The sequence below is a fragment of the Garra rufa genome, chromosome 22 (assembly GCF_049309525.1).
Source record: "Garra rufa chromosome 22, GarRuf1.0, whole genome shotgun sequence".
Lineage (NCBI taxonomy): Eukaryota > Metazoa > Chordata > Actinopteri > Cypriniformes > Cyprinidae > Garra > Garra rufa.
In genome coordinates, this window is record NC_133382.1 from 3,639,020 (window position 1) to 3,652,315 (window position 13,296).

The window sequence follows — 13,296 nt, forward strand, 5'->3', positions numbered from 1 at the left end:
GTTCTGCACCCGGACAATGACATTGTTGTTTCCAAGCCATTCCTGGTTCCTGGTTCCCGCTTTGGCTTCATGTTTGAGAGCATCGTCTTGCTGGAAAGCAAATCGTCTCCCAATCTGCAGGTGCAGAATCCATCAACTTCTTCTCCAGAATTTCCCTCATGCTTTATTCAGCCCAAATATCAAATGACAGCTTATTAATAGCGCTTTTCTCTTCCACATAATCTAATCTCAATCTTTCAAGCTAAACTTTCAATTACTGAGTGTATTTTTGATTATTTGGTGTGCTTTATAAGTCACCAAGTGTTGGATCTTCCAGGGTTTTGTTTACACTGCAATCATTGGAAATCCTTTAACTACACACAAGATCTTCATTTACCTTCTTATGTTAGTTCTAAAACCGACTGACTGCTCCACTGATACCATTTCATCATGTTGTTTTTGACATTACAGAGACTTTTTCTGTTCCTAAGTAGCCAAATAAGACCACCGAGCTGCGAGGAGTTACATAATCCACACTTATATTACTATATTCAGAGAAATGTGGTTGATATCAATATACTTCACAAACGGGAGTGTAATATGACAATTTTTGATCATGTTAACTCAGCAGCAGTAGATCACAAAAGTACATTCTTTGCTTTAAAGCCTTGCAGGTTAAACACTTAATTTGCAAACTGTTTTGACACATGCTTATCCAATGCTTCTACACCTAAAGCATGCGCACTCTGAAAGCCTGTCAAATAGTGCCTAATTATTGAACTAAGTTATGTATGTACGTCTGATTGTGCTAATACTGTCAAAACACACAAGGTTTACATATAAACACAGTTGCTTATGTCTAAAGTGAAAGTAAATATTGGAGAGAAAAACGTGCCTGTATATTAGTGACAGTACTAAACATGCTGGCAACTGTCATTAAAGGGCCAGTTCACGCGAATATTTAGTCACTCACATGTTGTCCCAAATCTCTATTAATTTCTTCTTCTGCTGAACACAAAAAAGTTATTTTGAAGAATGTGGATAAGAGTAACACTTTAATATTGAGAAAAAATATATATATAATGAAAGTAACTGGGGACCAGAAACCAGTTATACGGTTATACACTATTTAAAATAAGTTTTATGTTCAACACGTTTTATGCTTTAAAACAAACCTTGAGAGTGATTAAATGATGACAGAATGGTAGTTTTTGGGTGATGGTAGGCTAATAAACCAAAACACAAAGAAAATCACTCACTGCTCTTGACTGAAGAACTTTAACATAGTTGCTTTAATACGAGTCAATGTATATATAAGTATATTATGCATATACTGTAGTGTTTTATTTTTATATTTGTTAAATCAGTTTCTTGAATGCTACTGATAAATACGCCTACTGTACCTGAAAATTAAATCACTGTTTGTTTAAGATTGTTTTCGAATACTTTTATACAAAATTGATGTATGCACAGTCAGTTATGTTTTCAGAGCAGGACAAAAAAATCAGGCTTCTCCCAAAAGATAATAAGACACATACAAGAGGCATCATTGTGGAAAAAAATATTTCTCAGCTTTTATTTACATTTGAACAAAAAGTGGCATGTCCAAAATTATTCATACCCTTTGCAAACTGTCACAGTCTATGGGAAAATCCAAAGTTCTATACCATTCCAAATAGTCCAAGCTTTTCTAAAGCATCCTAATTACCCTGATTCATTGGGAACAGCTGTTTTAATCAACTCAACAGGTGAAAAACAGAAGCTCTCTGCTGTTGGTTTGTGGACAGTCATGGCTAAGACAAAGGAGCTCACTGAGGACCTGCGGCTGCGCATTGTGGCTGCTCACAAGTCAGGAAAGGGCTATAAGACCATATCGAAATGTTTTGAAGTTCCAGTGACTACAGTGCAAAGTATTATTAAAAAATACAAGACGTTCTGCACTGTGAAAAATCTCAGAGGATGTGGTCAGAAGCCAAAAGTGGCACCTGTGCTGGCCAGGAGGATAGTGAGAGAGGTAAAAAAACACACAAAGATCTTCTGTTTTATGGTCAGATGAAACAAAAATTGTATTGTTTGGCCACAATTATGTAGCCTTCATTTGGCGTAAAAAAGGAGAAGCCTTCAACCCTAAGAACACCATCCCCACTGTCAAACATGGTGCTGGGAACCTAATGTTTTGGGGGTGTTTTTCAGCCGATGGACCAGGAAACCTAATCACAGTAAACAGCACCATGAAAAAGGAGCAATACATCAAAATTCTCAACAACAACATCAGGCAGTCTGCAGAGAAACTTGGTCTTGGGCACCAGTGGACATTTCAGCACGACAACGACCCAAAACACACAGCAAAAGTGGTGAAGAAATAGTTAACAGACAAAAACATGAACGTTTTGCAGTGGCCCAGCCAGAGTCCTGACTTAAATCCAATTGAGAATCTGTGGAGGAGCTAAAGATCAGGCTGATCAAGGAGACCCTCCAACCTGAAAGAGTTGGAGTTCATTGCTAAAGATGAATGGGCAAAAATACCAGTGGAGACATGCAAAAAGCTGCTCAGCAATTATAGGAAGCGTTTGATTGCTGTAATCACCAATAAAGGCTTTTCTATTGATTATTGAGAAGGGTATGAATAATTTTGGACATGCCACTTTTTGTTCAAATGTAAATAAAAGCTGAGTAATAATTTTTTCCACAATGATGCCTCTTGTACATCGTCTTATTATCTTCTGGGAGACGTCTGTGTCATTTCTAATCAAAAAAAAAAACTTGCTGGTTGAATAAAAGTAACTTTAAGTCAGAATTTGCCAGGGGTATGAATAATTCCGGGCTTGACTGTAACCTGCAAAAAACAGAAAGGTAAGGAAGATCAGACTCGCACCTCGTAATGGTAGTCCATGCAGGTGAGCTCCCTCCAACAGCGGTCACCTCTGATCTTGATCAGACCCTGAGCAGATGTAGACAAAGATGGAAATAAGGATGATGCAATAAATAATGATATTTCAAAGACACATATAATGTTTAGATACCATAAACGGCTGTTTCTATTAACATTTCAGCTTTTGAAAAGCTTCTAACAGTAACAAAGCATGCTATATTTTGACATGAAAGTGAGTTGGTTTTGGCTGAACGGTCCCTTTAAGAGCTACATCACATATGCAAAGGCAAACAGAGAATCAAATCCCCATCAGATGTATTACTGGTGGCAGATTTTAAACATGTTTAACTCCTGACAGCTGTTTTTCTTAACCTGAGGTGATCTGGATCTCTCCGCACCAAATCAGCCAGGAAAGCCAGCGACGTGTTAAGTCACATTAGACTGAGGTTAAGCATAACATTTAGTAGAGGATCCACACAGAAACAGTCAGATCATTCTCCAGAGACAAGCGTTCAACATCCCAGAGGGAGAAACGACTGCATCAGTAACTTTCGCTGCTTATCAAGTGCATTCTTGCATTTATGACATTAAGGATAATGTAATAAGGAACCTTGGAATGAGTGTTCGCTCCCTAAAATGCGATTGCGCTAATGTGAAAATGACTGACTCCCACCCTCAACCCACCTATCAGCTGGCCAATAAATAAAGCCAGCATTAAGAGCGACCGACGTCCAACTGGAGCTCAGCCGTCACACTGCTTTAATGATCGCAATTCACATCTTACATGCCATTTACTTATTTGTCTAAATTGCAAATAAATTAGATTAAAATCATGGTAACTAGATCCAAATCATAAGGGAATCAGGCGTTTTTTCCCATTCGTAAGAGTCATTTTGGCTTTTAAACTGCTGTTTCTGCTGGTTGAAATAAATAATTCACATCAGCGCATTACTTAAGGTTAAACATGCACCAGATAAACACATTTACTCTTAAAAGAAATACTAATTGCATTTTCAGGCATTTATACTTAACACTAGCATTCATTTTAGCTAACTAATATTTAAGATGCATGTATTTGAACTCCATACTGTATGATTTTTAACATTACTAAACCTGTGATAAAATGTGATGCATATTTGTCAGTAAATTCCATTTGTTTCAGTCTTAAATAACCATTTTTAACCATACATTTTATAGATTAATTTCACAATGAACAGATATATCCAAGTAATTTAAAAATATGTTTTTTTTTATATAAATAAATAGATGCAAAAAGTTATAATGGCAAATAATAAACTATGCCATGATTTAGTTTTTGTTGTTCTTTTTTTTTTTTTGCAGAAATCTGACCGGTTTCATTTCTGTATGACTGACAAATATACATCACATGCAACATGCAAGTTTATTAGTTTATGTTAAAACTGTGTAATCCCAATTTTTTTTTTTAATAATTCAAATAAATTTATTTCATTCAATACATACAAACACAGAAATCTTTTTTTATTTAAAAAATACATATCACATAATATACACTACCAAAAGTTTTTGAACAGTAAGATTTTTAATGTTTTTTAAAGAAGAATCTTCTGCCCACCAAGTCTGCATTTTTTTTAAGTACAGCAAAAGCAGTAATATTGTGAAATATTTTTACTATTTAAAATAACTGTTTTCTATTTAAATATATTTGAAAATGTAATTTATTCCTGTGATCAAAGCTAAATTTTCAGCATCATTAATCCAGTCTTCAGTGTCACATAATCCTTCAGAAATCATTCTAATATTCTGATTTCCTCCTCAAAAACATTATTATTATGTTGAAAACAGCAAAGTAGAATTTGTTCAGGTGTCTTTGATGAACATTTACCTGGCTGAAATAGAAATCTTTTGTAACATTATAAATGTCTTTATCATCACTTTTGATCAATTCAAAGCATCCTTGATAAATAAAAGTATTATTTCTATCATTTCTTTCTCCCCGCAAAAAAATGTACCGACTCCAAGCTATTGAATGCCATATTGCCATATGCATAATGTTACAAAAGCTTTTTATTTGAGATAAATGGTGATCTTTGGATCTTTCTATATTCACTAAAGAATCCTAAAAAATATTGATTATATTAATAATAATGTTTCTTGAACAGGAAATCAGAATATTAGAATGATTTCTGAAGGATCATGTGACACTGAAGACTGAAGTAATGATCCTGAAAATTCACCTTTGATCACAGAAATAAATTACATTTGAAAATATATTCAAATAGAAAGCAGTTATTTTAAATAGTAAAAATATTTCAAAATTTTACTGCTTTTGCTGTACTTTGGATCAAATAAATGCTGGCTTGGTGAGCAGAAGAAAAATCCTGGTAGTGTATATCCCTAAAGCAGTGCAGAAATGATCATCCAGCAGGTCAGAGCAATGGCAATTTCTCCTCATTTCAAATTGTGACCGAATAATCTTAGCGTAATTCCAGATAATTAGTGTCAGTCATGCACGGGAGCATCCAAGTATGCACTATTACAGTAAAAGCACACAGGTGCATGTGACACGTTACTTCCACACACTATCAGATGGGAGCTTGTTTACAGCTGAATTAAAACCTCATTAACTTCTGTTCTCTGCAATTCCCTTCTATAAAAGTTTAGCTGACAGGATACAAAAAGGCCAAGGAGAGTTTCTCCTGCCCATGCTTGACACAGCCGTAAGGAACGCCAAAAACTCCTGCCAACCGTCCGAAAGAGGAAATGTCAAACACACGCACACACACACAGATCGTCTGAAACAGGAGAAACGTGCATGAAAACAGGAGGCGCTCAGGTATACGAAAGCAAAGCGCACTGAATCTGCACACAAACTGAACGCAATGCACTGTTTTATGTAATCCGTGCATGAAAAATAATAACCAACCGCATTTAAAACGCATTCACGTCCAGATCTGGACAATTACAGACTTAGACTATTAAGGGTGGAAATGTCAAAGACCTCAACAGACCAGAAAAGCATGGAAAATGCTTCCTTTGGACAAATAAATAACACATTTAAAAGCCTAAAGCATTTTTGGATACTACAGTATCATAAGTCAAAATAAATAACTATAAGTTACAACATATGTATATAACACCATGAGTCTTTTATCTACAAACTAAACAGAAAAGAGTGAAATATCAACCAAATATCTAACAATTTGAGGTTAATTTAACAGTTAAGAGCAATTTAAAATGTTTAATGAGCTGTCCAGACAATAATGCAATCTGCTTAAGTAACTAAAGAAGAAATGTGGGAAAAACTGGTTTATGAATGCTTGCTTTAATAGACTTTAACAGATGTAGTGGCTTGGATGAAGTCAGTTTTAATAGCGAGAGCTACAAAGACTAAACAGTAATGTGAAACCACATTCCCAACCCATTCGACTTCTGTAATGTGAGATTTTATTCATCAGACAATAATTGGATTGTGAAAAGTGATTGCTTTCTAAACCAAAATGCGTCCAGACTAAGCATTTTTATATATATATATATATATATATATATATATATATATATATATTTTTTTTTTTTTTTTTTAATTCCCCCAAAAAACAAGTAAAATTAAGTGCTGTCATCATTTATTGCTTATTATAATGAACTTACTTTTAAGCAGGGCTTATTAAAGTGAACTAATACAGGAACATTTTTTTTTCATTGAAATCATGTATAATAAATTATATTCTAAATCAAATAAATTTCAGCTTGCAAAAAGCTACATTTAAAATGTTATTTTAATTTAACTTGATGTAATGAAGTAATTAAAACTGAATAAAAAATAAAACAATGAAATTATATATATATATATATATATATATATATATATATATATATATAGCTTAAATGTATTTATAATATAATTAATTATACATCATTTAAATTTTTTTATAACTATAACTATATATATATATATATATATATATATATATATATATATATATATATAAACACACACTGCCACTCAAACGTTTGGGATTGCTAAAATTTTTAATGCTTTTAAAGGAGACTTTTCTGCTCATCAAGGCAGCGTTTATTTGATTAAAAATACAGAAATAAAATATATAATATTGTGAAATTTTAATGCAATTTAGTGCTTTTCAATTTTAATAACTTGTATACTAATATACCTTAATATATTGTTGACATTGAATATTTTTTTCTGTATTGTTCTGTATTTATGATCAAATAAATGGAACTTTGATGAGCATGAGAGACTTCTTTTTTTTTTTTTAAACACTGAAAATCTTACTGATCCCAAACTTGCATGCATGCAGTGTATACAAATACAAACTGTTTTCCATACATTACAAGTCATCAATGGTCCCCAAAACTGTACGCAAAACATATTTTTTTGTGTTGTGAAAGAATGTTATACAGGTTTGAAATGACATATGAGGTACAGTAAACAACCATTTTAATTTTTGGATCAAATGTCCCTTTAAGATCATGTAAAAAAAAAACAAATAATTGGCTAATTATGATGCTCGTGGTGCCAAAAGACAATTTTGTGTTGAGCAACATGAACTTAAACCGAATACAGAAAATTTCCTAATGAAATTTCTATAAAAGTTCACCCACTGAAAATTCATACCCTGGCTTAGAATAAATGGCTTAAGCCTCATACAGCATTCCAAAAATTAAATTAAATAATTAAATTAAATAATATTTAATTAACTGATTTAAAAGATTTAATTAAATTTAAAGGCAATGATAGATTACATTATCCTGATAGAACAACATTATCCTGATCTGGTCTAAATTATCTGAACAATTTGTCTTGACCTAGTGTGTATTAATCCTATTTAGGCAACTTTATTTACTGACTTTTTAAGCAACAGCTGCAAACTCCATACATGGCAGTGTGTGTGTGTGTGTGTGTGTATATATATATATATATATATATATATATATATATATATACACACACATACATACATACATACATAAATACATAAATAGTAAAGTCCGAAATTATTCATACCCCTGGCAAATTCTGACTTAAAGTTACCTTTATTCAACCAGCAAGTTTTTTTTTTTTTTTTTTTGATTAGAAATGACACAGACGTCTCCCAGAAGATAAGACGACGTACAAGAGGCATCATTGTGGAAAAATTACTCATCTTTTATTTACATTTGAACAAAAAATGACATGTCTAAAATTATTCATACCCTTCTCTATAATCAATAGAAAAGCCTTTATTGGCTATTACAGCAATCCAACGCTTCCTATAATTGCTGAGCAGCTTTTTGCATGTCTCCACTGGTATTTTTGCCCATTCATCTTTAGCCATGAGCTCCAGCTCTTTCAGGTTGGAGGGTCTCCTTGATCACCCTGATCTTTAGCTCCTCCACAGATTCTCAATTGGATTTAAGTCAGGATTCTGGCTGGGCCTCTGCAAAACGTTCATGTTTTTGTCTGCTAACCATTTCTTCACCACTTTTGCTGTGTGTTTTGGGTCGTTGTCGTGCTGAAATGTCCACTGATGCCCAAGGCCAAGTTTCTCTGCAGACTGCCTGATGTTGTTGTTGAGAATTTTGATGTATTGCTCCTTTTTCATGGTGCCGTTTACTGTGATTAGGTTCCCTGGTCTACCTGATGAAAAACACCCCCAAAACATTAGGTTCCCAGCACCATGTTTGACAGTGGGGATGGTGTTCTTAGAGTTGAAGGCTTCTCCTTTTTTCAGCCTTCTTCTTTGTCCAGATGAGCATTTGCAAAAACCAGCAGAGCCCAGATTCATCAGGATGGTCTTGGTGCTGATCCATGGATTCTTTTTTACGTCTTTCACTATCCTCCTGGTCAGCACAGGTGTCACTTTTGGTTTCCGACCACGTCCTCTGAGATTTTTCACAGTGCAGAACGTCTTGTATTTTTTAATAATACTTTGCACTGTAGCCACTGGAACTTCAAAACATTTAGATATGGTCTTATAGCCCTTTCCTGACTTGTGAGCAGCCACAATGCACAGCCGCAGGTCCTCAGTGAGCTCCTTTATCTTAGCCATGACTGTCCACAAACCAACAGCAGAGAGCTTCTGTTATTCACCTGTTGAGTTGATTAAAACAGATGTTCCCAATGAATCAGGGTAATTAGGATGCTTTAGAACAGCTTGGACTATTTGGAATGGTATAGAACTTTGGATTTTCCCATCGACTGTGACTGTTTGCAAAGGGTATGAATAATTTTGGACAAGCCATTTTTTGTACAAATGTAAATAAAATCGGAGAAATATTTTTTTCCACAATGATGCCTCTTGTACTTCGTGTTTTATTATCTTTTGGGAGAAGCCTGTGTCATTTCCGGTCAAAAAAAAAATTGCTGGTTGAATAAAAGTAACTTTAAGTCAGAATTTGCCAGGGGTATGAATAATTTTGGGCTTGACTGTATATATGCACACTGAAACTCAAAAGTTTGGGATTACTAAGATTTTTAATGCTTTTTAAAGGAGACTTTTCTGCTCATCAAGGCAGCATTTATTTGATTAACAATACAGAAAAAAAACTGTGAAATGTTACTGCAATTTAAAATACTGCTTTTCAATTTTAATATACTTTAAAATATAATTTATTCCTGTGATGCAAAGCTGAATTTTAAGCATAATTACTCAGAAATCATTCTAATATGCTGATTTATTATCAATGTTGACACTGAATATAAAGGAAAATTACAAAACACTACAAAATTACTAAACCTTTAACTAAAAAAAATGTTTTCCATACATTAAAAGTCACAAAAATACACAAAATATATATTTTTTTTGTGTTGTGGAAGAAAGTTATACAGGTTTGAAATTACATATAAAGTCAAGTAAATGACAGTTTTAATTTTTGGATGAAATGTCCCTAAGATCATGTAAAAACACAAATAATAGATGCTAGTGGTGCCAAAAGACAATTTCGTGTTGAGCAAGATGAACTTAAGCAGAATACAGAAAATTTCTTAATGAAATTTCTGTAAAAGTTCAAGAATTCATACATTGGCTTATAATAAATTGCTTAAGCCTGATACAGCATTCCAAAAATTAAATTAAATTAAATTATTAAATTAAATAAGATTTAATTACATTTAAAAGCAATAATAGATTAGCCGACAGGCATTAGATATCTAATAACATTATCCTGATCTGGTCTAAGTTATCTGAACTATTTTTCTTAATCTAGTCTGTATTAACAATCCTATTTAGTGACTTTTTAAGCAATGGCTGCAAACTATAAACATACACATATACATATATATGGCAGTGTATGGCAGTATATACACTGCCACTCAAAAGTTGGGGATTACTAAGATTTGTAATGCTTTTAAAGGAGACATTTCTGCTCATTAAGGCAGCGTTAATTTGATTAAAAACACAGAAAAAAATTCAATTTTAATATACTTTAAAATATAATTTATTTCTGTGATGAAAAGCTGAATTATCAGCATCATTACTTCAGTCTTCAGTGTCGCATGATCCTTCAGAAATCATTCTAATATGTTGATTTATTATTAGTGTTGAGACTGAATGTTTTGTCTGTATTTTTGATCAAATAAATGGAACTTTGAGGAGCATGAGAGACTTTTTTAAAAAACAATAAACCTTACTGATCCCAAACTTTTGAGCGTCAGTGTATGCATGCGTGTATGTATATACAGTGCCTTGCAAAAGTATTCATACCCCTTCAATTTTTTTTCACATTTTGTTTTGTTGCAGCATTATGTTAAACTGCTTTAAATTAGTTTTTCCCCACATCAATTTACACTCCAGACACCATAATAATGACAAAGCAAAAACCAGATTTGCAAATTTTACAAATGTATTAAAAATAAAACACTGAAATAAGTACATTGCATAAGTATTCATACCCTTAACTCAGTACATAGTTGAAGCACCTTTACAGCCTCAAGTCTTTTTGGGACTGATGTGACAAGCTTTGCACATCTGCATTTGGCAATTATCTGCCGTTCTTTGCCTCACCTTTTCACCTCTCCATCTCTGTCAGCTTGGATGGGGGCTGGCAGACATTTTCTAGAGTCCTAGTTGTTCCAGTCGTCTTCCATTATGGAGAATGCTTCTGTCAACCTTCAATGCAGCAGATTTGTTTCTGAACTCTTCTCTAGATCATTGCCTTAACGCAAGTCTGTCACTGAGCTCTACAGGCAGTTATCTTGACCTCAGGACTTGGTTTTTGCTCTGATATGCATTTTCAACTGTTAGACCTTTTCTGAGAGGTGTGTGCCTTTCTAAATCAGACTCATTCAAATGAATTTGCCACAGTTTAACTCCACTCCAAGTGTAGGAACATCTAGAAGCAATATGAATGCTCCTGAGCTAAATTTCGAGTTTCCCAGAAAAGGGTATGAATACTTATGCAACGGGATCTTTTCAGTTTTTTATTTTGAATAAACTTGCACAAATGTTAAAAGCCTACCTGTATTTTTTGCTTTGCCATTATGGAGTAGGGAGTGCAGATTGATGTGGGAAAAAAAAGGTAATTTAAAGTAGTTTAACATAAGGCAGCAACATAACAAAATGTGAAAAAAATGACGGGGTATGAATAATTTAGCATATATATATATATATATATATATATATATATATATATATACACAGTTGCAATCAAAATTATCCAACCCCCAGGGACTGCAGTACTTTACAAATAAAAAAATAAAAGTTTCAGGACTTGCATCTACAACAGTTTACTGGCATATTAAAAGTGACAATGTCAACATATAATATAATGTGTTTGAGTTCTAGGATTTTTTTAATAACACAGCTGTCATAATTATTCAACCCCTATTCAACATTGCCGTTTTAAGTCTTTTATTTTTGTGGTAGGGAACAAAATTCTCCTAAAACACAATTAAGCCTTTAGAAACTATTAAAAAAAACTGAATCAGCTTGAGATGTTACACATCTACACATTTATCCCATGTATGTGCTGAAGTTGAGTAGCAAATATGGTAAAGTCAACAGAGCTTTCACAAAAGCTATAGAGAAGAAATAGTTTTATTGTATTAGAAAGTCAAAGGCTACGTGAAGATTTCAAAGACATTAAAAGCCTTATTCCTTAGTTTAAAGTGTGTTGTACCAGAAAACCTTTGAGGGTGTTGAACCAAAAATGCACAATTTCATAAAATGTTTGATCAGAGAAACTGAGAAAAACCTGCAATGTACAGCCAAAGACTTGCGAGATGACCAGACGAAAGGAGGAAAAATATTTCATTCCAGAGTAGAAGATGAACATAAGATAAGCATGGCTTTCATGTTGGGGCATCTTGGCGAATACCATTCTTGATCAAGAAGAACAAAAAGGTCAGCTTGAATATGCTAAAATTAATTTGGATAGACCTGTGGAGTTCTGGAAGAATGTTTAATGGAGTGATGTGACCAAACTAGAACTTTTTGGACGTATAGATCAGCGGATTGTCTGGTGCAAAAAAGGGAAAACTAATGAGCAGAAGAACACTATCTCCATGGTCAAACATGGAGGTGGGCTGATCCAATTATGGGGTTTTTTTACTGTAGCATGAAGTGGAAAACATTGACCGTATGAAGGAAACCATGGATTTTATGAAGTATCATTCCATTTTGACAAGAATTGTGATGCCTTTGGTGCAAAGACCGAAGATGATGATCAATGCACTTTCCTGCAGGACAATCATCCCAAAGTAAACAAACAAATCTACTTCTGCTTGGTTCAAGGATCAGTCACAGAATGTTCTTGAGTGGCCTGTTCAGTCTCCAGATTTAATTCTCATTGAAAATATTTGGTTGAACTTGAAGAAAGCAGTGGCAAAGTGAAAACCAAAGATTATCCGTGATCTAAAAGCTTTTTCAGCTGAGGTATATAGATATATAGATATATAGATAGATCTAGTCTGTATTAACAATACTATTTAGCCAACTTTATTTAGTGACTTTATAAGCAACGGCTGCAAACTCCAAAGAAATCTTCAAGGCGGCCGGCTAATGAAAATAGTTGGTTGAATTTGAAGAAAGCAGTGGCAAAGTGAAAAGATTATCCATGATCTAAAAGCTTTTTCAGCCGAGGAATGGTCCAAGATTGCAGTAGAGAGGTGGTCAACGCTTCTAAACACTTTCAAATAGCGTTTATTGGTGGTTTTAAATAATAAAAGATTCTGCGCCAAATTTTACTTTTGGGGGTTGAATAATTTTGAACATGAACGTTTAGAGCCAATTTGATTTTTTTTTTTCATTATTTATCAATTTATGTTCTCAGAATTACTCAAATGTGTATTAAAATACTTTATCTGATAGTGCCCTAATGCCTTTGTAGATTTGTTTTTAGAAAAACAAATTATCTGGAACAAAATGTCTTGCATGTCAAGGGGGTCGAACATGCAAGACGATTGCAACTGTATATATATATATATATATATATATATATATATATATATTATATATATGACCCTGGACCAC

The 13,296-nt window shown here is 33.5% G+C and overlaps 1 protein-coding gene across 1 annotated transcript in view; it reads right to left on the reverse strand.

The window, feature by feature from the left end:
• lmf1 (lipase maturation factor 1) overlaps window positions 1-13,296 on the reverse strand; it is a 53,978-nt gene that overhangs the window by 23,948 nt on the left and 16,734 nt on the right. The window contains exon 5 of the mRNA XM_073828668.1: window positions 2,855-2,920. Within this exon, the coding sequence (XP_073684769.1) occupies window positions 2,855-2,920 (66 nt within the window). The remainder of the gene's footprint in view (window positions 1-2,854; window positions 2,921-13,296) is intronic.